General features: G+C 38.7%; 1 protein-coding gene across 1 annotated transcript; it reads left to right on the forward strand.

Moving 5' to 3' along the window:
- Window positions 1-687: 687 nt before the first annotated feature.
- Window positions 688-26,907, forward strand: LOC108995643 (WD repeat-containing protein 11). Its single transcript, XM_018971232.2, has 20 exons — window positions 688-1,849; window positions 4,775-5,255; window positions 11,721-11,808; window positions 11,921-12,102; window positions 12,432-12,568; window positions 14,008-14,074; window positions 15,669-15,837; window positions 16,024-16,138; window positions 16,878-16,953; window positions 17,062-17,244; window positions 17,800-17,960; window positions 19,632-19,737; window positions 20,260-20,464; window positions 20,553-20,839; window positions 21,023-21,144; window positions 23,261-23,405; window positions 23,511-23,603; window positions 24,263-24,336; window positions 26,016-26,069; window positions 26,147-26,907. The coding sequence occupies exons 1-20, from the start codon at window positions 849-851 to the stop codon at window positions 26,445-26,447; spliced, it is 4,047 nt and encodes a 1,348-aa protein (XP_018826777.2). The 5' UTR covers window positions 688-848; the 3' UTR covers window positions 26,448-26,907.
- Window positions 26,908-27,223: the final 316 nt, after the last annotated feature.

The following is a 27,223-nucleotide window of genomic DNA, read 5'->3' on the forward strand; positions in this document are numbered from 1 at the left end:
AAGATTTGTATAAATTATTATTTTTATTATATATAAATCGGTATAACACATTATTTATAGTGAATTTTATTTTAAAATTAAAATACAAATAACTTATTAGTATAAATGATCTGAAAAACTTTCATATTAGTAGTGTGTTAGAAAAAAAATAATATTAGGGTTGTCCAGCTGTACGTGCCCTAATGCATTTCATTTTTTGTTAAATATGTTTTTAAATGTATTTAAATATTTTTAAAAAAATATATACATTTAATACTAATAGTTTGCTTTCAAAAGAAATAATTTTATTTAGTAAGTAAATTCATCTCAACTTATTATTATAATTTTTTTAAATTTTAATATAAATATAATAAATAATTTTATTTTTTTAAATTTAAAATAATAATAATATTAAAAAAAATAATTTTTCATCTCAATTTAAAGTACAAACGCAACCTTAAAACGTCAAACTGCGTTTGGATCATAAAATACTCTCAACTCATCATTACAACTTTTTCAAATTCCAACATAAAATATAATAAATAAATCAATTTTTTCAAATCTTAAAATAATAATAATATTAAAAAATAATATTCTAACAATATTTTATCATCTCAACTCAACTCAACTCAACTCATTTTAACATCAGCTGCCATTTTCCCTTAACCAAAAAAATGTCTTAAATAGATTTTATCTTTTAGCCCGAGATTCTGAGAAAGACTGTGTCACTTCGCTTACCCAAGAAACCAACCGTTTTCGGACCTCCTCCCCCTTACACCCCAACCCCATCCGTCGGACAGATCACATCCGAGGATCTTTCTCGCTTCTCTCTGTATTCGGGTTCGCAACGATCACAGTCATAATCGGCAATGTCGAGCCCTAGACCAGCTCCACAAGTGTTACATTCACCCCAAGACTCTTGGGACTCCATGCTTCCGGGCCCTCCGAGCCGCAATAACTTCGGATCCTCTGACCTCAGCCCCTCCGGCCTCCTCGCCTTCCCCTCCGGCAGCTCCATTTCTGTCCTCGACTCTCGCTCTCTCCAGCTTGTTTCTACTCTGCCCCTCCCTGTTCCCCCTTCCACTTCTTCCAATCCTCTCTCCCCATTCGTTACCTCCGTCCGCTGGACTCCTCTCCCCCTGCGCCGCGACCTCCTCTCCACTGAACCTTCCTCCTCCCACCTCCTCCTCGCTGCTGCCGACCGTCAAGGTCGCATCTGTCTTCTCGATTTCCGTTCTAGATCTCCGGTCCTCTGGTTCGAAACTGATCCAGCTTCCAAATCCGGCGTCCAGGATCTCTGTTGGGTCCAGGGCCGATCTGATTCCTGCCTCCTCGCCGCCATCAACGGTCCCTCCACTCTCTCCCTCTACAACATCTCCTCCGGCCGCTGCGTCTTCCGGTATGAAGCCGCGCCCGAGTTCCTCTCCTGTCTCCGCCGTGATCCTTTTGATTCCCGCCACTTGTGCGTACTCGGCCTCAAGGGCTTCCTCTTATCCGTCAAAGTCCTCGGCGAGACCGAGGCTGATATAATTCTCAGGGAGCATCAGATCCCCACCGATTGCGCCGAATTGCAGAAATTGGAGAGAGATGCCGCCGCCTCCACTAACGGTTCCAATTCATCGTCGCCGGCTTCGGCGGTGTTTCCGCTTTACATGGTCAGGTTCGCGTTCTCGCCGCAGTGGAGGCACATTGTTTTCGTGTCATTCCCGAGGGAATTGGTGGTGTTCGACATGAAGTACGAGACCGCGCTCTTCACCACTGCGCTGCCTCGTGGCTGCGGCAAGTTTCTTGACGTCTTGCCCGATCCTAATAAGGACCTACTTTATTGTGCTCATCTTGATGGGAAGCTCAGTACTTGGCGCCGTAAAGAGTAAGCATTATTTTTTACCTTTTTCTCTGAAAATATGGTTATAGTCTATACTAGGCTTCAGTCATCTTATCTACCATGTTTCAAAATTTATGATACCAAGTTCTGCCACTATACGATGTTGAAAGACCAAAGGGATTTAGCTGTACATGAACAATTCGTGAGTTTCCTACGGAAGAGTAGTATAAATAATATTCATCGATCTAAGAAGCATTAATTAGGACAATCACTAAAATAGGTGGCTCAGTTTAAGTCACTTCCTTATGACCAGAATGCTTACTACTAGGCCTCGTTTGTTTTCATAACTCCTATCAACTCATCTCATCTCATCTAATTATTATAACTTTTTCAAATTCTCACACACAATAAAATAAACAATTCTAACTTTTTCAAATCTCAAAACAAAAATAATATTAAAAAAATATATTTTAACAATATTTTATTCAACTTTTAACTTTAATCTCAACTCATCTCATCTGCAAAAATAAACGAGACCTAAGTGATCTTTAGCAGCAATGCTTGGAATGAGGATATACTATGATCCAATATAAAAACACATATGTCACATCCCTTTATTTTTGTAATTCACCTGGCCACTGCAATCCCTAGTCTTGTTCAGGGTCTGGCATGGTCCGTATCTAGGACTTAGGGGCCATTTTTTACAAATGCTACTTCACCTCTTAGCTAGCAACTCGGGGAAGTAGGTTTACCATATGATTTTTTGCCATTAGTGACTTTAATACCCCCATATTAGGGGTGGAAACTGATCCTATTCTCGCGGTTTCGGTCTTGACATGTTTTTTAGGGGGTGATACCGACTGAAACCGGCCAATGAAGGGGGATAAAACCGGCCGGCGTAGTTTCGGCCGGTTACCATTGGTTCAGTTGTGTTCTTGTCGGTTTACACTTTAGAACGCCCATAAAAAAATTTCACAACAAAATCATTACAAAAACTAGAAAAATTAAAAGAACCCCATCAACAAATATCACAACAAAATCATTACAACCAAATCATTCCAAGAACCCCATCAACAAATCTCAAATTAATCGGAGATGAGAGAATTTGAGAGAGAGAGTCGAAAGCCTGAAAGTTTGAAACGACTCAAATGGATGGAGGGAGAGAGGGATGGCAATGGAACAAGAACCCCATCAACAAATCTTAAATGGATCAATGGCATCAGAGAGAGAGATAGAGAGAGTTCTTTCAAGGAAGAACGGCGCACTGAGGGGAAGGGGGGGCTCGGGCGGCACCGTTTGGTGTATTAAATCAAATGGCCTCGTTTCATATATTTTTTTTTCAAAACTGTGGGTATAAAATGATGCCGTTTAAATCACTTAAGTGAAACGGCGTCGTTTTACCTAAGATATATATAAAATATATACATATTATATTGGCTGGTTCGGCAGTTTAAATCTGGTTTAGATCTGGACCGAACTGGCTGACATCGGTTTCTTGTATTTCGTACCACCGGTCGGCCAGTTCTCCACCGGTTCCGGACTCTGGCAGCCAGTTCCCGTCTGTGACGGTCGGTCCTGTTGGTTCCTGTACAGCCGTACCCCATATTGAGTATAGGAAGGTGGTGAATAGGATCGCGCATTACTTGGAAGGAGAAGTTCTTGCTCTTTATAATGATATATAGGGTTTTAATTGCAACATTGACTAGTTCTTTTGAACATGGGTCTAGATGTGGTTTAGGCCTTCCTTGGGTCGTTACAAATGATATTAGAGCCAAATGCAACTAGAAGTGTAGGACCTGAGCTGTGCTACCCATGATGGAATGACCAGATTTAAGAGTGGAGCATTGGTCTTGGTGGTATGCTTCCTCCAAGTCTAGGGTTCGAACCCTTGGTTGCAAACAATTTCTAAGGATCATCAGATTGGGGGAATTTCCCCTTAAATTTTTCGAGGTGCACTTGAGGGAAACTCATTGCCGAGGACCTAAGCACCCCTTGAATTAGTCGGGACTTTATTCCAGACACTCGATGCCGATAAAAAAAATAGAAGGGGAGATTGTAATTCCACGGATTGAGTAGAGGAAGGTGGTCTCATTTTGCTAGGGGGGAAAGAGTTCTTGCACTTTAGAATGATTTTGGAATCTCTAATTTGTAACAGCATGGGCCTTCCTTAGGTCATTTAATTGAAAGAGTTGTTGACTAAGATAGATCTTGGGTTTGAAGAGTTCGTTTTTGATAAGCTGGGTCAGAAGAGTTGCATTGTAGATATTCATGTGTTTCTTTGAGAAGGAAAATTCAGTTCATTTAAAAAAGTCCAGTTTCCCAAAACAAAGAAACTTAAGCCTTCTAGAAAACCAAATGATTTTTCAAATGTGGAGATTTAGACTCATTAATTTCATCTTCGGAACGTTAGGTATCATAAGGCATCTATTACTTGTAGAAAAAAAGGCACCTAACTTTTTATTGATATTAAGTTGGAAATGTCAATGTTTTTGCTGAGATGATTTTTGAGGTACTTAAAGAAGCTAGTAAAAACATTGTGAATTTAGGTGAGAGTAAGTCGGAGATTTCTGATTAAGTTGGGTTAAGGGCATCTTGGATGCTATGAGTGAGGTCTTATCATTTAGGCTACCAGAGTTCTGAACATATCCAGAGACTAGATAATACTGAGTAAAGATACTGCTACTGCTGGAAATACTTCACAATGCAGTTTACGTATCTGAAAAAAACCTGCACTGCATTATGCTTATGCTAACAGGTGTATGTTCATCTCTACAACTAGAAGCTTCTGAATGTTATATAAAAAAAGTCTTAATACTTCGTGTCAATTCAATAGAATCCTTCATTACTAAAAAATACTTTGTATCAATTGATTTTTGAACTTAATTTCTGTTTTCTCTACAATCATAAAACTGATTAGATGGCAAATGTTTTCTGGTCCAAGGGAATATACTTACTTGAATATTGTCACAGACGAGAGCAGATACACATAATGTGCTCAATGGAAGAGTTGATTCCCTCGATAGGCACATCTGTCCCTTCTCCTTCAATTCTTGCTGTAATCATCTGCCAATCAGATTCTACCTTCCAAAATGTTGGCAAGCTCTATTCTGATGTACCTCATTCTTCTTCTCCAGATGTGGATTTTGATACACCTTTTGATTTTTGTGATGAACCGCTTCTTGTTTCTAAGACACATTTAATCTCCATTTCTGATGATGGAAAAATTTGGAACTGGCTCTTGACTGCTGAAGGGGCTGAAAGCATGCAGAAGGACAATACAAACTTGGGCTTGGTTGCTGATGTTAGTGAAGCACCAGTTCCAGAGACCAATGCTAGCATTGTAGTTTCTTCTACTGGTGGACCTGCGATGGAAGCAGGTAAGCAACTGAAGTGTTTGGATGGTAGCAGAAGCTGCTCGTCAAATTCTACCTTGGAAGATATGTCATTTAAGGTTTGTATAATTATTTCCTTCTACAGTCCTTTTTATTTTCATATTTGTCAATGCTGTCCCAAGCTAGATAAAAGGAGTAGCATTATGACATGAACAATGGGAAAACCCAATTATTAAGTATAAGCTCTCTCTCTCTCTCTCTCACACACACACACACTTAGGTAGAAAGAGAGTATTCAAAGAGAGCTGAAAAGCTTTATTGCCAAAGACCACTAGTACAGGAATGAAGTATTCTAGAACTTTAAGTGTTTAGGCATTGAGTAGCATACTGTATGTGTTTCTTCTTCAAGACAATTTTTGGTCAGTTTTTGATATTGTATAATGTAGATGCTGCTCAGTGTTTTTTTTAATAAGCAAGATTTATTAATGAGCAAAAAAGCGCAATCTAAGTACACAAGTCATAGCCCAGTTAGAAAGAAAAGAAAGATTAATAAAGTGGCAAACCTTGTAGTTATGTCAGAGGAGAGAGTATATTGAAACTTTTCTCTCTCCTATTAAAATTTTCTCTCTGCACACTTTGCAATAATTTTCCTTGTTGAAACTGATGATCTTGCTAGTGCAAGTTTGAGTTGGTTCTGATGGGATTCTTTAGAGAGGTGGGGATTGAATCGAAATTATTCACTCTTAGCAATGAAGGTGGATTATTTTGTATAATAGAGAGGTGGTGGAGTAGGAAGCATGAACTACTGGTGGAACATAGAACTGTGCAGTGGTTGGTCAAGGCGTTGGAGGTCTGCTTTAGTGGGGAGAAGGAGTTTTACAGCTCCATCAGAGAGGGTTATTGCAGTTACCTTGCACAAAGATGCTTCAATAGTAGAGGTTGTTTTGTGAGGGTGGCAAAATATAGGGAGGGGGGAAGGAGAAACTTCATCATCATTCCGGAAGGGGAGGGCAGGGGAGGATGGAAAAGGTTGAAGGAGGCGTTGGGGGAGCTGTTGCAGGAGAGGAGAGCAAAAGTGGTGCTCCTACCGTCGGTACTCAGGTGAGGCCTAAGGTGGAGAAGGCACGGTCGTACAAGGAGGCACTTGCACCATATGGGGAGTGAGATGGGGACTGGAACTCTGACAGACGCATGCCTCGAGCTCCTCAAGGCGTACGTTTTGCATATGGTGGCAAGGAGATGGAGAGGGATGTGCGTTGGGTGATGAACGATTTGCATAGCCAAATATGGTATTTGCAGAAGGAACTTGCGGAGTTGAGGGTAATGGTCCGGTGTAATAAGGATAAAGGCATTCACAAGGAGATGGAGAATGAGGGGCCGGGCTTGTCATTGAAATCTCATCAGCCCAACGTGAAGGGATTGGCCCACCAGAGTAATAAAACGTGGGGTTTATTTGGAGGAAGGTTGGGTTGAAAGGGAAGTTTATGGGCTCACAACCCTTGGGCCTTTCTTCTGAAGGCTTGGGCAAAACTAAGGATGGGCCTTATCACAGGGCCCAGTTGGCATGGGAAAGTCCTAGGGCTTCACCCGTAGTTGAGTTTGGCGAGCCGCTAGCAGAGACCACGGAGTGTCTACCGTCCTCGCGGGGTGGCACTCTCCGACGATGGTCCACAGGTTTGGGGTGCTCAAAATGAAGGGATTGGTGCTGCGATGGTTTCTGCTACTCGTGGGGGAGGGTTTTCTCCGTTGCTTGAGCAACAGACAGTGCTGACAAAAGAAGGGGAGGGGAGGGGGACACTAGCGAACCACTTTGGGGGCTTTCTTGTGGACTCTGAGGTGGACGTGAGGGATGGGAAGCTTTCGGATTTTGAGATGGGTTTGTCCTAATATGATTCTGTTGAAGGGGTGACATCAGATGAAGAAAATGCACTGGCTTTGAGTGATCATTTTGGTATGACAGAAATCTCGGTGGTGGAGGAGACTTGAGATTTTTTGGGGGTTAGCAGGGTGGTGGATCCGACCCAGTTGAATTTTCTGCTCCCCTCCCTATCGGGAGTCTTGGACTGGGTTTTTGATAAGGTTATAGAAATACAGAAAATTGTGGGAGTGGAATGTGAAGGATACGAAGATCAATTTATGGCCTTGCTAACGGCCATCAAAGCGGGGCACCAACAACATCGGAAGAATGCTTCGAAAAAACAGCAGGAGCTTAATAGGTTGACATGGTCGTTGAACACTGAGTGTAGCTCTAGCAGGGGTAGGTCGAAAGGGAAGGGGCTGACCTTTTCTCCATGAAGCCCAAAATTGTGTTGTGGAATGTCCGCAGACTCAATGAGGCCAAGAAACGTCTTCGGATAAGAAACTTGCTTCGTGAGTGGAAGGCGGACATTGTGTGTTTATAGGAGACTAAGTTGAAGTTGATCAATAGGGGAATTGTGAGAAGTTTGTGGAGTGGAGCTCATGTGGACTGGGTTTATATGGCTTCTAATGGGGCGTCAGGAGGAGTGGTTGTGATGTGGGATCGACGAGTGGTGGAGAAAATGGAGGAGTTTATAGGGAGATACACAGTAGCATGCTCTTTTAAGAGTGCCAGATAATTTTTTATGGGCTTTTGCAGACGTTTACGGTCCAAATCTAGATAGCATTAGAGTATGTTTGTGGAAGAACTGGCCAGAATTCACAGTTGGTGGAACCTCCCACGGTGTATAGGGGGAGATTTTAATGTCACTAGATTTCCAAGTGAGTCTTCCGGTAATGGAAGAGGGTGGACAGCTATGATAGAGTTCTCTGAGTGCATCTCGGATTTGAATTTGGTAGATTTGCCACTAGCTGGTGGCTTTGCCACGTGGGCTAATAATCAAACTTGGTCACGGTTGAATCGCTTTCTCATTTCTCTTGAGTGGTAGAGCCACTTTCCAGACATTTGGCAAAAGCGTTTGCTGCGTATTAGCTCGGACCATTGGCTTATCCTGCTTGATTGTGGTGGTATCCGAGGCAGTCGAAGGTACTTTAAATTTGAAAATATGTGGTAAAAATCTGAAGGCTTCGTTGAAAGAGTAAAACAGTGGTGCTCTTCATGCCAGTTCCAGGGTTCCCCTAGTTTTGTCCTTGCAGGTAAATTGAAAGCGCTAAAAAGAGACTTGAAACTATGGAATGTGCAATCTTTTGGTGATTTAGGGGCAAACAAGAAGGGTAAGTTGAAGGAGATCCAGGAAATTGAGAGGATCCAAGAGGCTAGGCCCCTTACCCAAGATGAAGTAACTCGAAAGTCTTTGTTGGGTGAGGAGCTTGAGAGAATTATCTATTTAGAAGAGATTTCTTGGCGACAAAAATCAAGAGCATTGTGGCTCAGGGAAGGAGACCGAAGTACCAAATTCTTTCATCGAGTTGCAAATTCTCATAGGAGGAACAATAATATTGAGATGCTGAAGATTGGTGGTATGGAGTGTAGAGAAGAACAGGTTATTCAGGATCACATAGTTGGATTCTATGAGCAACTCCTAATTGAACCGATGTGTTGGCAGCCGTCCCTTGATGGCTTGGTATTTGACGCCATTGGAACGAGTGATGTCTCTCGGTTGAAGAGGGCTTTTGAGGAAGAGGACGTGGCGGGAGTAGTGCAGAAAATGGCCAAGGACAAGGCACTGAGGCCGGATGGCTTCTCCATGGGTTTCTTCCAAGATTTCTGGGATGTTGTAAATGAAGATATCATGAAAGTGTTTCAAGAGCTCTTTGTGGCTGGAAAATTTGAGAAAAGCTTAAATTCTACTTTCCTTGCATTGATCCCTAAGAAGGTGGGGGCAAACGAGATAACGGAGTATCGCCCCATTAGCTTAGTGGGAGTGGTTTATAAGATTATTTCCAAAGTGTTAGCCAACCGATTTAGTGAGGTGGTGGGGAAGATCATCACCAAGCTCCAAAATGCCTTTGTTAAAGGTAGGCAAATACTTGATGCGGTCCTTAAGGTAGGCTCAATAGGGATCATATGCAAGTTAGACATGGAAAAGCCATACGATCATGTTAACTGGGATTTCCTTCTCTATCTGCTTGGGAGATGTGGGTTTGGAGAGAGGTGGTGGTCATGGATCCGGTGGTGCCAAATTCTCTGTGTTGATAAATGGTAGCCCGACGGGTTTCTTTCATAGTTCGTGAGGCTTAAGACAAGACGATCCGTTGTTGCCTTTACTATCTGTTATTGTGATGGATGGATTGGGCAAGATGATTTCGGCCTTGACCCATCATGGCTTTGTGGAAGAATTTTCGGTTGGAACCCTAGATTGGGGGGGGGGGGGATCATTAACATATCTCATTTATTGTTTGCAGATGACACGCTTGTATTTTGTGATCCAGATCAGAATTAGGTGCTGGCTTTAAAGGTGTTGATGCTGTGTTTTGAAGCAGTGTTTGATTTAAAAGTGGATTTTGATAAGTTGAAATTGGTGCCAATCGGTGTGGTGTCTAATGCACGACAACTAGTTCATGCGTTGGGTTGTAAGGTTACCTCTCTACCTTTGAAGTACCTGGGTCTTCCGTTGGGGGTTGGTGCAAGGAGGCCTGCTATATGGGAGCCAGTGATTGAGAAAATAGAGAAGAGATCAGCGTGTTGGAAGAGATTGTACCTGTTGAAAGGTGGTAGGGCTAATTAAGAGTACACTCTAACTTACCTATTTACTTTCTATCTTTTTTTCCTATACCTGTTAGTGTGGCCGGCCAGATTGAGAAACTCCAACGTGACTTCCTGTGGGGTGGTTTGGGGGAGGAGTTTAAATTTTATCTGGCCAAGTGGGAAACGGTATGTCGCCCAATATCCAATAGTGGTCTGGGTATTAGAAATGTGAGGACCTTCAATTGGGCGTTACTTGGCAAGTGGTTGTAGAGATACAATAAGGAACTGGAAGCCTTGTGGAGAGGGGTGATTGGGTGCAAATATGATGATATATGGGGGATGGTGCACTAAAGAAGTTAGAGGAGCTGATGGAGTGAGGTTGTGGAAACATTTTAGAGGATGGATGATCTTTCTTCGTCACACTCGTCTTCTGATGGGCAATGGATCTAGGATAAAATGCTGGAGAGATATTTGGTGTAGAGATACTGCTATACAAGATGCATTTCCCTCATTATTCCAAATTGCTAGTGTCAAATAGGTTTCAATAACGGAGGTTATGGGAATATCGGGAGAGCAACTTCATTGGAATATCAGTTTTAGTAAGGCTGCGCAAGATTGGGAGATGAATAGTTTTACTGATTTTTATAGTCTTTTGTACTCCGTGAAACCAAGCAATGTACAAGAAGATGGATTGTGGTGGGTGCCCGTCGGGAAATGTGTTTTTTCAGTTTGCTCATTTTGTAAGGCTCTTACCCAAGATCCCAACATTTGGTTCTTTTGGAGGAGGATTGGAGACACAAGACGCCTCCAAAGTAGCTATCTTTGTGTGGACAACATCTTTGGGCAAGATTCTCACAACTGATAATTTGAGGAAGCAGAGAATTATTATAGCAAATTGGTTTTGTATGTGTAGGGGAGGGGGCGAGTCGGTGGATCATCTCTTGTTACACTGTGACATAGCACGGGCTTTATGGGATGAGGTGTTGGGTAGAGTAGAGTTGGGTTGGGTTATGCTAGAGACTGTGGTGGTAGCCTTGGCTAGCTGGCCAAGTATTGGAGGGGTACATCAGATTTTAGCAGTCTGGAAGATGATTTCAATGTGTATCATGTGGTGTCTATGGCAGGAACGTAAGGTGTGGACGTTTGAGGACAGTGAGAGATTGCTAGAGGAACTTATAGCTTTATTTTATATCACTTTATGTATTTGGTCCTATGCTGTTAATTTCAATGGCATGGCCTTTCATGATTTTCTTGTTTCCCTTGCACTCTCCTAGTCAGGGTTGTCTTTTGTATATACTGGGCTAGGCCTATTCTTGGAGTAATATATATTGTTTACATATATAAAAAAAAAAAATTATTCTAGAACTTTTATCCCACACTAAAATTTAATGAATGTTATTTAATTGGGCTTGGTTATCTCTTATCTCTAGCCCAATATTTGGAAGTACAAACATGGAGCTTTTGGATTGACTATTTGATGGTCGTTGATGTGTCAATTGGATTGAATGTCCCTCATTGTGAGGGTTCTTCTCATTATATAGAACGATATCACTAATTACAAGGCTGAAAATCAGCCATTACAACAATCAAATCTAACTAAATAAGGAAGCTATAAAAGTCCTACTAATTACACAATATCTACAGCAATATATACAAAATCATGCCATAAATAGATAGACACGATATCTACAGCAATATATACAAAATCCTGCCATAAATAGATAGCCAGCCAGCACATATCCAACTGACATGATGTGCATTTGTTACTTTATTGTGGTGTAACTTGCAGATTTTTGGCATTTCTTTTTGTTTGTGTCAAGATTGCATCCTAGGGTGGACATGGCACCTTATTTTTTTTTCTTTTTGGTGTTGTTTATCCTTTGAAAAATGCAATCGCTGATGAATATCATTATTTTCTTTTGTCTGGGCATTTTCTTTATTTTTTCATCCATACTTACAAGTCATGTCACTCATGCAGATTAGCTTAGTTGGACAGCTTCAGCTTCTTTCTTCGACTGTGACCATGCTTGCCGTACCTTCCCCTTCTTTAACAGCTACTTTGGCCCGTTAGTATCCTTACGTATAATTTTATTGAGTCCACTTCAATTTGGTGTGATTTGAAGAAAAAATGGTAATGCTTTGTATGCTTTGTATGCTGATTAGTATGATTTATTAAAGGTGGGGGAAACTATCCTGCTGTAGCTGTTCCACTGGTGGCTTTGGGAACTCAAATTGGGACAATTGATATCGTTGATGTTCCTGCCAATTCTGTTGCTGCAAGTTTTTCTGTTCATAATGGAATGGTTAGAGGATTACGGTGGCTTGGAAATTCTAGACTGGTCTCATTTTCTTACAGTCAGGTGGATTATCTTTGATTAGGATATTATTTTTTTGTTTAAAAAACTTGTAAAAAAAAAATATGTTCTATTTATATGTCATTTGTTTCAGGCTTTCAGCACACCCCCATCCTTTCCCCTACCACTTTTTTCCTGTTTCCTTTTGCTTCGCTTTATTTTGTTTTACATTATTAAAATTTCTGGATTTGCATCTTTTCTCTCTATCAGGCATCTAGGGTGATGATTTTCTCACCATCCTCTAGTTATATGAAATTTGTGCATTTCTCTTAAAACATTTCCATGTCCATTACTACACTTTATGCTTATGTGCACACTAACTTTTGTTGATCCAGGTGAATGAAAAATCCGGAGGCTACATCAATAGGCTTGTTGTTACCTGTACTAGAAGTGGCCTGAATAAAACTTTTCGGGTTTTACAAAAGCCAGAACGCGCGCCCATAAGAGCTTTAAGGACTTCTTCGTCTGGAAGGTTGGCTCTGAACCATGGGTTCTCTCATCTTTATTTTATGCCCATCAATTTAACATCTTATATTTGAAATTGTGTGATTTCGTTGGTCCTTATCCATGCAAAAGTACTATATTCTAAGTTTGTCATCTGTAGCTTATAGGTAAAAACCTTTTTCTATATTGTGTTGGTTTGGTTTGATAAACCTAAAAGAACTTTAAAATTAGGACAGAGTTGTGATTTCTCTTGGTTGATGAAAAAAACCGTGCATGAGGCGTATACAAGAGAAACACATAGGCCCCGTTTGGATTCAGAAAGTATTTCATCTCATCTCATTTCATCATTACAACTTTTCCAAATTCTCAAATAAAATATAATAAACAATTCAACTTTTCAAATCCAAAAACAATAATAACATTAAAAAATAATATTCTAACAATATTGTTTTCAACTTTAATCTTTCATCTGAAACCATCTCATCTCATCTCTGAATCCAAACCGGTCCTATACTTGTTAGGCTAGGGATAGAAGGAAGTCATGAATATTTATTCCATTTAAGTCTATTATGATTGACCAATGAAATAGAGTAGTAAAGAAAAACATTCTAAGCTCGTCCATTGGCCGGTCGCGATCAATTGTCTAAGTAGGTAGGGAGGGAAACATTCAAATTATAGTCTGAGTATGTAGGTAGGAATGTAAATGGGGACACTTGAGCATGGATCTATATATATAATTGTTGGATATTTGCTACTTACAAGTCTGGAACAGATTGTACCAAATGGGTATTGAAAAAGGGAAAGGAAAAAATTTGGAATGTTGAAAAATGTTGGATAATTGTTTGGCAAGCATTTCTTTTTCTGTCAGAGCTGCAGTTGGTACGTTATGTTTATTTAGGAATGACTAACAGTGTTACACTAGAAAATATCTAGGAGCCGCATCCCATCAGTGAATAGTTGATGATTTACCTGATCCATGTGATGGGGACATGTTGCACGAGGTCGGGGTTTAACTGGGTTAAAGATGTGTTGGGCTTGTACGGTCTCTGGGATTCCTTGTCATCAAAAGTGTTACATCATAAAATATTTTAAAAAACTAGTGTGTGCAGGTTTAGGAAGAGTCGTGTTCAATGAACTTCTTGGAAAATATTGAGTATATGGAAATGGAAAATGTATTTGACAAATATCTATCTATGATCTTAAGATAATTGCTTAGGGTTCATATAATTGATCAGTAGTTGTTATATCTTCATTGATGAAATTTCCATGGATAAATTTTTATTGATATTCTTTGACTCATACAGACTGATATTGTCTTGAAGAGCTGATATTTCATTGAAATTGTACTTTCATTTGGTGCTGTATCTCTTCTGATTTCTTAAATGGTTGTGCCCTTATTTTTGGTGTTTGTAACTTCATCTGCAGTTTGAGGTAATATTGTGTCTAATCATGTTAGCAAATTTGCAGATATCTTCTAATTTTGTTTCGTGATGCGCCTGTAGAGGTTTGGGCAATGACCAAAACGCCCATCATGGTAATTTGGCAGCTACCTTTCTTTCCCTCCTTCTTGAAATGTTGTCTAATGAGTGAAGTCATCTATGGATTATGGGACTATGGGTTTTGGACAACAATATTATATGATTCTGCAACTATTGTTGTTCGTGAAAATATATCTATTTGGTTATATGCTTTGGAAGGTTTGAGGTATGAATGACATGCATGACATAGTGTATGTGGTCTGTAATATTATGTGTTTTGGTCACCTTGGAGACGTGATGCCCTTTATTTTATTTTAATTTACTTATCATAAAATATTATGTGTTTCGGTATTTGCCAACCATCGCATCTAAGGCTCCTTTCTTCCCAAGTGTTTCATAACTCAAGGTTCACGAAAGAACAATTGGAGCACAATAGCATGAAAATCAGAATCCTTTAGGCAGAAAGGTTAATAATATTTGCTTGTTAATACTCATGAGGTTGATATCTCAGTCACAGTATTATGGATTGATTGATTTAGTTTCTTTTGTGGTTTACATGGAAACTGAGTGCCAGATTCTTTTGCAAAGAGTGCTGTAAGCATCCCCCTCTTTTGACAAGTAGACCTTTTTGCCATTTTTGCATTAGTAGGTCTCTATATGTCCATGTTGTATGTACCTGTCATTCCTCATTAGTGTCCCCCCACTGCCTAGATAGCAAAGGGATTGGGTAGCTGTGTGTTTATCTTGTTGCTCTCTAGTTTTTTCGGAGTGGGAGTTGTTCTGATGTTTCTCAAGATGAGCTCAGCAGTTTACCTAATTTTTTTAGGATATGCTCTTAGATATGCTATTATTAGGTTTTTAACAAGCAGTCTCATTTTAATATTATAGTAAAATTCTCAGAATGTAGGTACCACAAATTCATTCCCAGAGGCACGTGATTTTAGTATATGTTATTCTAAGCATTCATCTATTTTCCAGTTTTTTTTTTGGTGTGTGTACATTTGGATTGCTAAATAGGACTTGGAATTTTTTTTCTAAATCTGGTAGCAGAATGTCTATTTATTTACTTATCCTCTATCATTGAGATTGCCCCCTGGATTGGAAAATTATATATATATATATATATATTTCTAGCTGATTGTGTTGAGGAATTTTTAATACATAATATTTTGTGCCTTCACATATCTTGTATGGTCCTCCAATATATTTTTTTGATTGGCACCGAGTGTCCAAGAATAGCGTTCTGACTAATCCTGGGGGTGCACAGGCCCTTGGCAAGGAGTTTTTCACAAGTGCGCCTCGAGTAATTTAAGGGGAAAATCCCCAGTCCGATGGCCCCTAGAGATTGTTTGCACCCAAGACGTTTTGAACCTTAGACCTTGGAGGGAGCATACCACCAAGACCAAGGCCTTTATGACTTGAGCCAACCCCTAGGGGTTGTACGTTCTTCCAATATATTAAGAGTGTGTTAGATAGGTATTTGTGTATTCATATACGGTTTATTGTGCTTTCTTATTTGTTTTTAGTTTTTGATGTGCAATGAATTTAATGTTTACTTTGTGGATAATACGTTTATGCACACACATATAGATGTTGGTTTAGACTTTGTTTCTGATGAAGATGTTTATTGTACTTTATGTCTCTATGTAGCTTAGATCATTAGCTCTCCCCTTTACGGTAGTGGAATGGACTCTTCCGACAGTTCCACGGCCTTCTCAAACTGGATCTTCTAGGCAATCATCATCATTATCTAGAGATCGTACAGATTTGGCATCAGATGGGGCATCTATGCCAACGCAGGCATCATCTTCAGATTCTAGTGAGCTTCTTTTGTTGATATGCTTACATATTTTTAAATCTCCTTTACTTCTTTTACTGATAAATAAAACTAATCACTGTTTTTCTTTTCTGCACCAAAGATTTTGACTAGTGTCTGGTCTGTATTTTTGCCTATCGTTTTCTTGGATAATAATTATATGTAACTGAAGGTAACTTTCATATGCAGAGGCAGTGAGCTCAGATGGATCTCAAGATGACACTTCTGAAAGTTTTGCATTTGCGCTGGTAAACGGTGCGCTTGGGGTTTTTGAGGTTCATGGGCGAAGGATCCGAGACTTCAGGTATGATTCTTCTTCAATTTGAACAAACAATATAGTATATATCAATGCTTTGGTCCGCATGTTAGCTAAATGGATGTACAAATAGATCATATTCTTGGATTGCCAAATGGTTTATAGAGAAAGAGGTTGTGTCATAATGTACTGTGGGCTACAGGTCATATTTCAAAGATCAAATTATTTGTTTTCTGGAATGATCTATCGTGCCTTGGGGAAGCATGAATCGCCATGAAAATTATTGCATATATTGCTCTTTGAAAGCCTTGGCTATATAAAAAAAATTAATCATTTTTGCTATCTGAATCACTCTCACTTGTGCTTCTTATATGCATATGAGTGTCTCGTTGACACACACCCGACTCCTTATTAAATTGCAAGTCCGGATTTGAAGTGGTTGTGCTTGAACATGCTTTTGTAGCACATGTTTTGGCCGGCATCCTTGTTGCATGTAATGACAAAAAAAGGATTGCTGTAGTGGTATGTTTGTTTAGTTGGGGTATTGGATCGATTCTTTTCAAACAGTTTTGTTCTCCACTAGTGCCCTTACGACTTGGTTTGTTCCCCCTATATTGGTATTCTTGTTCCTAATATCTTTCATGATAGTTTTGATCGATGATCATTTCAAATGATCACAGATCAAATATTGCTTTGATAATTTGACTGTCTGTGTTGTATAAATTTCATAAACATATGATTTGATTTGTTTTTATCTCATAAAGGCTACATTTTTACTTGTCTCCAGACCAAAATGGCCTTCTTCCTCATTTGTGTCATTTGATGGATTGATTACAGCCATGGCATACCGCTTGCCTCATGTAGTATGTATCATATCTTTTGAAATTGTTTCATCTGATTGATAATCTAACTAGAATTTGATCCTCCCAAGATTTCTACTATGAGTGGCAACTGCTTAATTAATTTTCCAGGTCATGGGGGACAGGTCGGGGAACGTAAGGTGGTGGGATATAACAACTGGACATTCTTCCTCATTTAATACCCATAGAGAAGGAATCAGGCGAATCAAATTCTCACCTGTTGTTGCTGGAGACCATAGCCGAGGGCGTATTGCTGTACTATTTTATGACAATACATTTTCTGTATTTGATCTTGTGAGTATGAAAAATGGTATTGTTAAATTTTTCTTTTCCAGTTTGTTCTTTGATATGGTTGTACTATACTCTCAGTTGCTGTAGCCCATGATTTATACTTATTGGTTCTTATTTGCTACACAAATAGAAAACACTCATTCAGCATGTTATTGAAATTCGTTGGCCTATTTGCTGTGTAATATAGTTAACAAACGAACCGCAACTTCTACCATGAGCAGACCACTCGTCCATTTTGTATGTGTTTGGTAAAATTTAGTCACTGGTGGACTAGTTAGATGATTTTCTTGTACACCTTGTTTTACTTGGATTGTGCCTTTTACGCTTTTCAATGAATTCTTATTACTCATGAAAACTTAGTCACTGGCAGAGCTTTTTTTATGTGCTTGCTTCAGGGTCTTGTTTGTCTGGACATTTTTCAAAATCCTGCATGTGTATGCTGTATATTCTGTTGATTGATGTAAATTTTTTCCAATTATATGCCTTTTGTTCCACCACCCCTTTCAAAGGATCATTTTTCTGTTCGATCCTAAATTTCTACATGTTTATTACTTGCAGGATTCACAGGACCCATTAGCCAATTCTCTTTTACAACCTCAATTTCCTGGAACCCTAGTACTGGAGCTTGACTGGTTGCCTTTGCGAACTGATAAAAATGACCCTCTGGTATTGTGCATTGCTGGAGCTGATAGTAGCTTTCGCCTTGTTGAAGTTCATTCGTATGTGCCAGATTCTTTGGTGCTTTTGGATTATTTTCTGTCCTTTTTATGTTTACTTGACTAAGAATGTCAAGAGTACATCTTTGAGATGATGTAAGAAATTGTAAGATGTTCTTGATGAGATCCAGTAGAGGCTAGATGATGCTCTGTTATGGCTCTGGTTAGATTTGAAGTTTTGAAAGGTTTTGAGTGGCTAATAATCAAGGGATGCTGATGAGGGTGACACATTCACATAATTATTTTTAGGATAGGGGATTAAGGCACTCAGACCTATTATGAAGGACAATCATTCTTATAGTGTCTCTCTGCATGTGTATTGGTGTCACTATGTGGCCTTCTGTAATGTCTGCATCCAATGATGGAGTACAGGTCCTCAATTGATAAAGTGAAAAAACTACTTTTGGCTATTATGCACGAGGATAGCAATGCAAATCATTTAAAATAACGCTTTTTTTTAATGAGCAAACTTGCTTATGAATGACTTATCGCCACTTTGAGCGGAGCATTGTTCCAGCTACATCTGATGTTTTGATAGAAAATGTGCATGATAATTGAAGAACTTCCACAGACATTGACCCCCCCTCCTCCTTCCTCTCTTGGTAGCATTATTGTTGTTGTTGTTATTCTTTTAGCTTGCTTTTAAATTCTTTTCAATAGCAATTCGTTTCTTTAAAAGAGTTTTTGTCAGTTATAGACTTTCAGTTTCAATTGAAAATGAATTTGTTAAGCATTCTCTAAGTCTTAAGTTCTACACTCTTTCTGAAAAGAAAAATAAAAAAGATATATTTATATATAATTTAAAAAAAAAACATGTTTGTTTTTGCTTTCTTGTTTGGTGGATAAGTCACTGTTTTTAAACTTGAAACTGAAAAACTTCAACTAGTTAACACGTAAGTGACGTGGCACGATCCTAATGCTTGGATCTTTAAAAGGGGTAAATTGTAAAAGAAATGGTAATATAGACTGAAATGGATCTTGAATACAGAGATGCCTCATTTGGATGTTGAGATGAGATGAGAAATCTGTGAATAGTAGTTAGGTGGTTTGTGAATAGTAGTAAAATGGTTTGAGTTAAGATGTTTTATTGGGTTTTGGGAAAGGTGAGAGAAGAAGTTGAATAAAAATATTATAAAGTTCAAATATTATTAGAATATTATTTTTGTACTGAAATTTGAAAAAGTTGAATTGTTTTTTTGTGTTTTGTTTAGAAGTTTTGGAAAGTTGTAATGATTAGGTAAAATGATTAGATGAAACTGTTGAAGATTTGAAATTGAATAGTGTTTGTGTTTGAGTGATGTTTAGAAAGTGAGATGAGATGAGATGGGTATCCAAACGGGCCCAGTATTCGTGAATTGTTTTGGTCTCTTATCTGTGGGAAGAGTGGTAAACTGCTATTCTCTAATTGTACATTGCTCCTTGATGGCTGATCTTGCTGACATAAGATGATTTAAAGGACTGATTGAACATCTGCTTTATATCAATTGGTCAATATTGAGCATTGTGGCTCACTTTTAGTATATTTTGTGCCTATTGAGAGCGCCGCCTGCCCCCCCCCTCCCCCCCCGGGGCACCGGGGGAGAAAGAAAAGAAGAAAAAGAACCTTGAGGTTGAGAAGCTATCATGAATATTGTCTTGTTTTGTGCTTTGCTCATCTTGTTCTTTTTTATGCAGAAACGACAAAAAACTTGGCTATGGACCCCAGTCCAGAAATATTAAAGAGAGATTCCGGCCAATGCCCCTATGTTCTCCCATTCTACTTCCTACACCACATGCCCTGGTAACAAGTATACTCTGTTTCCACTTATTTATTCAGTGTTTCTGTGTCAAGACATTATCAGATACATTCCTGTCCTAGTTGAACTGTCAACAGTAGATGATGTACTTTTATATCTAAGTTCATGGTTATATCTTATATTTAGGCAAATGTACAGAATTTAAACCAAAACGGAAAAGAAAAGGATAATCAATTAGCAGTTTTTAAAATAAAACTTAACATGCATATCTCATTACTGAATAGAGCTTTGTTTTTCCTTTTCAACTTCCCCTCTTCCTCCATAAACATATTGGAGAAAATGGTGTGGTCCTCGGATGAACTGCAAATGCTACTTTGTCTCAAATAACATGTAGAATAAGATATGGGACTAGTGCTTAGTTGTAATTAGGCATGTTCGATGTATGCTCCTGGTGTACTTGGGCTTATGCCTTTACTATCACTCTTATCAAAAAAAAATTTAGAGAGAGAGAACGAAGAACCAATTTCTTGCAATCTACTGATTTTAAATTCAAATTTACACTACAGGCTCTGCGAATGGTATTGCAATTGGGTGTAAGGCCCTCATGGTTTAATACATGCAGTACAACTCTAGAGAAAAGGCCACACCTAATTCCAGGGACTGCTTTATACTCGGGAGATCTTCGCAATTACATGATTGAGTTACCTCCTGTTGGTGACTCTGTGGTGCCAGAGATGCTCCTAAAAATATTAGAACCTTACCGAAAAGAAGGTGGATCTTTTGTGTTATATGTTGTGTTTCCATTGTATATACTGGTATTTGCTTTTTCTTACTTGTTACCAATGCTTCATTGCTCAAGGCTGCATACTTGATGATGAGAGGGCAAAATTATATGCTAAGGTGGTGAATAAAGGTTGCTCTGTGAGGTTTGCGTTTGCAGCTGCAATCTTTGGCGAATCTTCCGAAGCATTTTTCTGGCTGCAGTTGCCCCATGCTCTCAAGTATTTGATAAATAAATTAGTAAATAAGTCTCCACAAAACCCCCATGTAGCAGCATCAAATTCAGAGCTCGATGACACCGCTATACTGAAGAGGATAACATCAAAGGAGCGATCGATGCCTGGAACAAGGAAGAAGGATGCGCTTGTAAGTCCATTTATTAACTGCTAATTATTTTTAACTTAAGAGTACTGAGATTTTTTGTTAGGTTTCTAGCTCAATTGTTTCTTTTGGCTTGTCATCTTTTAAATCCCAAACATCTGTATGAATTATTCCTCAACATTTTAAGCAATCTCATATTCTCTTACACTAATTTTTCCATCTGGTCAGAGTCACGGTCAACTTAGGTTGATGGCTTTTGAGCAAGAAGAGCTGTGGGAAACTGCTAATGAGCGTATTACATGGCATGAGAAATTAGAGGGAGAAGAGGCTATTCAGAATCGTGTACATGAGTGAGTACTCCTTAAGTTTATTATTAATATTATTATTATTTTGTATGTAACAATACCACTTCTTGTAGAAGCGCTAGGGGTGCAGTCCAAGTACACTGGGGGTATGCGAAGGGGAATGTCTGGTTTAAGGAAGGTTAAGGAAACAAGAGCTAGAAAAATCTATAAAGAATTCAAAACTAGAGTTATCGTGGATTGTAGTCCACTCATACAAAGATCTAAGTATGAATGTTCTTAATTCTGTCAGTTTTTTTACAATCTTTGAAATGTCGGGCATTGCGTTCCCTCCAGATACTCCACATCAAGCACAGAGGTCCCATCCTTCCGACTTCTATATCCGTGACTCCACCTCTAGTGCCTTCCCAAGCCGCTATTAATTCCAATACTTGGAGTGGTTTGCCCTTTATGTCCTGAGAAGTTGGAAATATGACCACCCTCAAGGCCCTATCCACTGGGTGTAGAACACAATAACATGTTCTGACCTCAAATTGTGTTCTGGTATGGATCCACTGTTCTATCTTCATGTTCACCCCTATATCTTTGTTTGAATACACAAGGTTGGGGAGTGAAGTGACGGCATCCACTTCCCAGTCCTGCGTCAATCTTACTATTATTTTTACTTGTGCCAGTTCACATTTTTTCCTGAATAAGCATTAGTTTGACTTAATGCTAATACATGGTTTGCATGTTATTCCGTGTTAGACCTGACCCATGCTAATACAGAATTGTGGTCCACCCAGCCCATGCGAGTCTGTCCTCAATGGGCAGGATTGGGCTCATATTTGAGGTCCAATTAAGTGGCCGGAATTATAAAATTAGGCTTATTTAAATTTTGTGCTGGGCTATAGCTAGGTGCTTAGAAACCCTGCCTGAACCAATAACAAGCACTCGAGTGTTCACCCTCCTTTTGTCAATTGAAGAAGAAAAAGAAAGTTTATTGGGCCACAATTGAAGTCAGGCCCAAGGACTTCATTGTGAAGCAACTATATGCTTCAGGTTAGAGTCTTTAGACAGAACTTGATGGCCATTACTAGATCTAGATTTTTGCAGAAAATAAAGATCAAGAATCTTGCAACCTATTTCAACCCTTAGGGGCTGGCTCAAGTGGTAAAGGCCTTAGGCTTGGGGGTATGCTCCCCCCAGGTCTAAGGTTCAAATCCCCTTAGGTACAAACAATCTCTAGGGGCCATCGGACTGGGGGATTTTCCCCTTGAATTACCTAAAGTGCACTTGCGAAAAAATCCTTGCGGCCTGTGCACCCCCGGAATTAGTCGGGATGCTGTTCCCAGACACTCGGTGCCAATAAAAAAAAAAAAAAAAAAATCTTGCAACCTATTTCTCATTGGCTATGAGGAGAAAGTATGGACTTGGTCGGTTTTTCCATTGCAAATATGTTGTGAACAACATGAGGCTGGCCAGAACCCAACTGTTTATGATCCATTGTGGGAGTTTGTATTTTATCTTTTAAAACACGACCTTCTATGTATTTTTTCTCCTTCGCATAATAAAATCTTGCATATGGGCTCGAATTATCTAAGCTTCCACTCAGCACTATTTAGTTGACTGGTTGGTAAGACCATGTATCTTCTGGCTAATTATCCATCACTCACAATGATATAACTATATGTTTATGTGGGTGTATGTGTCAAGGATGGATCCCATCCTCCCAAATGCTCCCCCACCCAACACACATTCCGAGCTTCCTAAATTTTTACAAGCCCCAGCTCCCTGTTTGCATGAGAATTCTTGAGACTGTATCCACTGGCTTTTCCAATTTCTCAATTACAAACTAGTGAAATCTGAAATAAAAGGGGCCATGTACTTTTACTGGCTTTGGTTATCTGCAATATAAGTAAGAGATCAAGATAAATTAGCATGCGCAAGAATGGATACTAGATTTATTGGATCCCATTGCTTGCATTTCCTGTTATTGACACATTAAGGTTACACCCTACCTACAAATGGTAGAATATCTAGCAGACTAGCATCGTGTGACCTCGCTTGTTTTGGTCAGGCTCCTGGACTTTACTGGTTGTGGCTTCACTTATAAAGAAATATTAAAATTAGTTGTGGGGATCACATCTTCTGATACCTGTACCTTTTCATGTCTTATATTCAGGCTTGTCTCAGTTGGAAACTTAGAAGCTGCAGTTAGTTTATTGCTTTCCACTCCTCCTGAGAGCTCTTACTTCTATGCAAATGCTCTACGTGCAGTTGCCCTTTCATCTGCTGTGTCAAGGTCTCTTCTTGAACTGGCAGTTAAGGTGAGTATTTTATGCATCTGTACACTGTCAAAAGACATGGTGATTGGAACAAAAATGGTATACTTTTCCACATTTTGTTTACTTCATCACCATATTCTCAATTAGGTTGTTGCAGCCAACATGGTCAGGACCGATCGGTCACTATCTGGTACTCATCTTCTCTGTGCTGTTGGAAGGTATCAGGAAGCTTGTTCTCAGGTTAGGATCTGTCTTATATAAATGTCCTCTGATCATTTTTTGCTCGTAAAAAATTACCAGTTACAACAGTCCGTCTTTCATTTCAGAAGCATGTCATTTTCCCTTCTTTTAAATTATAAAGCTTGTGGTTAGTCTTTAAGGTATTCTCATAAAACTTTTGGAGTGTTGACAGTATCTGGGAAAAATGGACATAAGAATATAGTAGGTTAATACCTCAGAGATGATAACGCCCTGCATCCCTGTGTACCCTAAGATTTGTCCAACGAAGTGCCTGAAATTTTGGCATGTAAGAGAAATGAGACATGTAAATTGTCAACTGATTGAACTAAATGTGCAATTCTATGAACATCATGCTTCATGACTGGGAGCTGATCCTGTTGGGCTCTGATTTCGTCAAGACAGAAAGAGTGTTGATGTCAGGAAAATATTGAGATAATGTCTGGTGCCATTGGATATAGGTCTATACCACCTATAACGAGAATTGATAACAAGTTGAAGGTTTCCTTGCTGCATTCATTGTAGTGTCTGGTGCAGACTGTGAAGCATCCCTGCTGGTTAAGGAAATGTTCTTGCAAAAATGGAACAGGGGTGAAATTTTCATGTCAATGTGCTATGCTTTATTGTTGCTAGGCTGATTATCATAACATCTCTTAATGCAGCTACAAGATGCTGGCTGCTGGACAGATGCTGCAACTTTAGCTGCTACACATTTAAAGGGGTCTGATTATTCAAGGTTTTTCTTCTTCTTCTTGGTTTTTTTTTCTTTTCTTTTTTTTTTAATTTGCAACTTATTCTGCTTTTTGAGTTTTCGAGGTTGATCCATCTTTCATATTGCTTTTCTTTATCTTATTGGTATTTTTCCTTGCATGTTCTGTCACATGTACCTTGTGGTAGCCAAATATGTATATTCATTTGGGGCCTTGAAAACACAAAATCAAGTTGCCTATGTAGTTTATGCATAGGATATTTCATCATACATGGGGGAGCAAGTTTTTTTTTTTTTTTAATTGATTCCTGGCTTTTGTATCTATAAAGAAGCCTGATTTTTTGGCGTAATTTTTAGTGTTTTATGGCGTAACACGTAAGCCTCTCAATTGATCATTGTTTGTAGGGTAAACGACAAGTTGATTGCCCTTGCTTTTCACTATATTATGAGGGCTCTCATGACATGTGACTCGTAAAATTTATTGATGACCTTGTGATGAGTTAAAGACTTTCTTCCCCCACTCGGTTCCATTTTTCCTTAAAAATAAAACATTTTAACTAATCAACTCATATCTTTTTTGCTTATAAGTGATCAGCTGTTATGCTTTTTAACGCTTAGTTATGATATATAACTATAATCAAAAGGCATAGCTATAGATCTGCAATAATGATTATAGGCATAATCATCTTTTCACGTGGAAAATCATTTCATCATGTCAATTTTTTCTGTGGGCCACATTCCATCAACGAAAAGTGGATGATTTACTTAATCAGTGTGATGGGGATGCATTACATAGGTTCGGGGTTTAACTGGGTAAAAGACGTTACGGTTACATGGTCTCCAAGATTCCTCGACATAAAAAAGAATTCCTAAAACAATGTTGTACAATTAATTTTGAAAAGTGTACTGAATAACAGCATGTTTATTAAATTTCAGTAACAGGCTTTTGGGGGTTTTCCCCTTTTGCTGACGTGCTGTACTACAATTTTTGGAGTTCAATTTCTAAATATGATAGTCACAGACTTGCACGATGCGCTAGATTAATATCTTTATGATATTTAGTTAAAAATAGTATATATGATTTTTTCTAAAATATCTTAAAATTTATTAATGTTTTAGATTTATTTTGTACCCTCTACAGCAAGGAAAAAAAGAAAAAAGAAGAGGAATCCATCTTTGTAAATCCATTTTTTTCTGCAGTATCATTAGGTAATGAAGTTAGTCAGGTCTCTATACTCACTTAGGTTCACTTTTCTCTTTAAAAGAAGTGTTTTGAAAACTCAAAAACTGTTAATTTTAAATAAAAATAGTAACTTGATTAAATATATTATTTTCTAATTAAGAAATTTAGTTTTGAATAAAAACGATTGATTTAATTAGATATATTCGTGTTCGTTTAATATGTTGAACTTAATTGCATACATTATTTGATTTTATTTAATAATAATACAATTGGAGGGATGATGTGGTTTCATAGGAATACTTTTCATTTACAATAATAAAATGAGATAGTGAATGATGTGGCTTCATGAGAGCTAGGCTTATGCTTTGAGAATTATATTGTATATGGATACTCGATATAGTTACCTGTAAAAAAATTTGGATAAAGTTTAAAATTCATTTTTATTTTAAATTGTTGTTGTTGAGAGTATGGTTTGAAAACTCTTTATCCCTCTTGATTTTTTATGTGTTGTCTTTATATCCAGGGTGTTACAAAGGTGGGCTGGGCATGTTCTTCATGCAGAACACAACATTTGGAGGTATCACCATTTTTCTTCTATGACTCTCCATATATACTCTCATCTGATTGTTCTGAGTTTAACGTGGCCAAGTGCAGGGCTTTGATTTTGTATGTTGCAGCTGGTGCACTTCAAGAGGTATTGGTAGCACTTCGTGAGGCACAACAACCAGACACAGCTGCCATGTTCATCCTTTCTTGTCGTGAAATACATGAAGAAATAATTGCTAATCTAGGGAATTCAGATGATGAATCAAGTTCTTTGACGAAGGATAAGCTGCGTCACTTGCCCGGTTTGGACCCAGATAATGAAGATGTTATTGCAGTAGGTGAATTTTATGGGCAATACCAGAGAAAATTGGTGCATCTGTGCATGGACTCTCAACCATTCTCTGATTGATAGGACCAGGCTTGGTTATCTACCTCCAAGTTTCTCATCCATACAATTGTGTCTACAGAGAAAACTGGAAAATGTGTTGCCAGATGGATTCGGAATCAAAAAGATGACTTTGGGTTTGAAAGAAGGTAGTTGGCAGTGATGATAAGGAGCCAACTTGAGAGGGGATTTACCAGTCATTATAGATACCGTCTATGGTTGAATACTGAAATTTAGCTGACTGGCTCCTGTCGAAGTTGTTTGTTGTAGAAAAGCATCACGGTGAGGTTGATTGTATTGTTGTAACTGACGTATAAAATTTTGTCAGCAAAGAATGTTCACATTCGTTGTATGGCTGGTAGGATTGTCATAGTGATGTCATTCATTTTTCTTTACAGAGAATTTCAATGTTATTATTTGATTTTGGACAAGACTATACGCTAGATCACATTCTTATTTGCAGCCAGATTCTTTTGTTGCTGAATTCTTTGCTCTTTCTTTCGTATTTGCCCCCTGCCTCCTAATCTTCAGAGCGTTCTAAGTATATGACTATCCTATTTGTTTTTGGATAACCCCATCTCGACGGTCGCCTGCATAATAATCGATCGTCTTTGTTGCATCTTATCTAGGAGCACTATCAGGCTCTCTATACCTTTATTTTCTCCAAAATTTAGGGTTTACATTTGAGGAAAATCTTAAATGCATCCTCCATCTGGCTCCCCAAAATAGGGTTTCAATTTCAGAATGGTACAGTGGATCCCTATATTTGAAGAGCTACTGTGCATCCAATTTCCTCATTT

This window comes from Juglans regia, chromosome 1 (assembly GCF_001411555.2).
Source record: "Juglans regia cultivar Chandler chromosome 1, Walnut 2.0, whole genome shotgun sequence".
Lineage (NCBI taxonomy): Eukaryota > Viridiplantae > Streptophyta > Magnoliopsida > Fagales > Juglandaceae > Juglans > Juglans regia.

Coding starts and splice junctions, on each gene's coding strand:
- LOC108995643 (XM_018971232.2), top strand. CDS start 849: ATGTCGAGCCCTAGACCAGCTCCACAAGTGTTACATTCACCCCAAGAC. Junction 14,075..15,668: donor TGACCAAAACGCCCATCATG/GTAATTTGGCAG, acceptor GTCTCTATGTAG/CTTAGATCATTAGCTCTCCC. Junction 24,337..26,015: donor AAGGGGTCTGATTATTCAAG/GTTTTTCTTCTT, acceptor CTTTATATCCAG/GGTGTTACAAAGGTGGGCTG.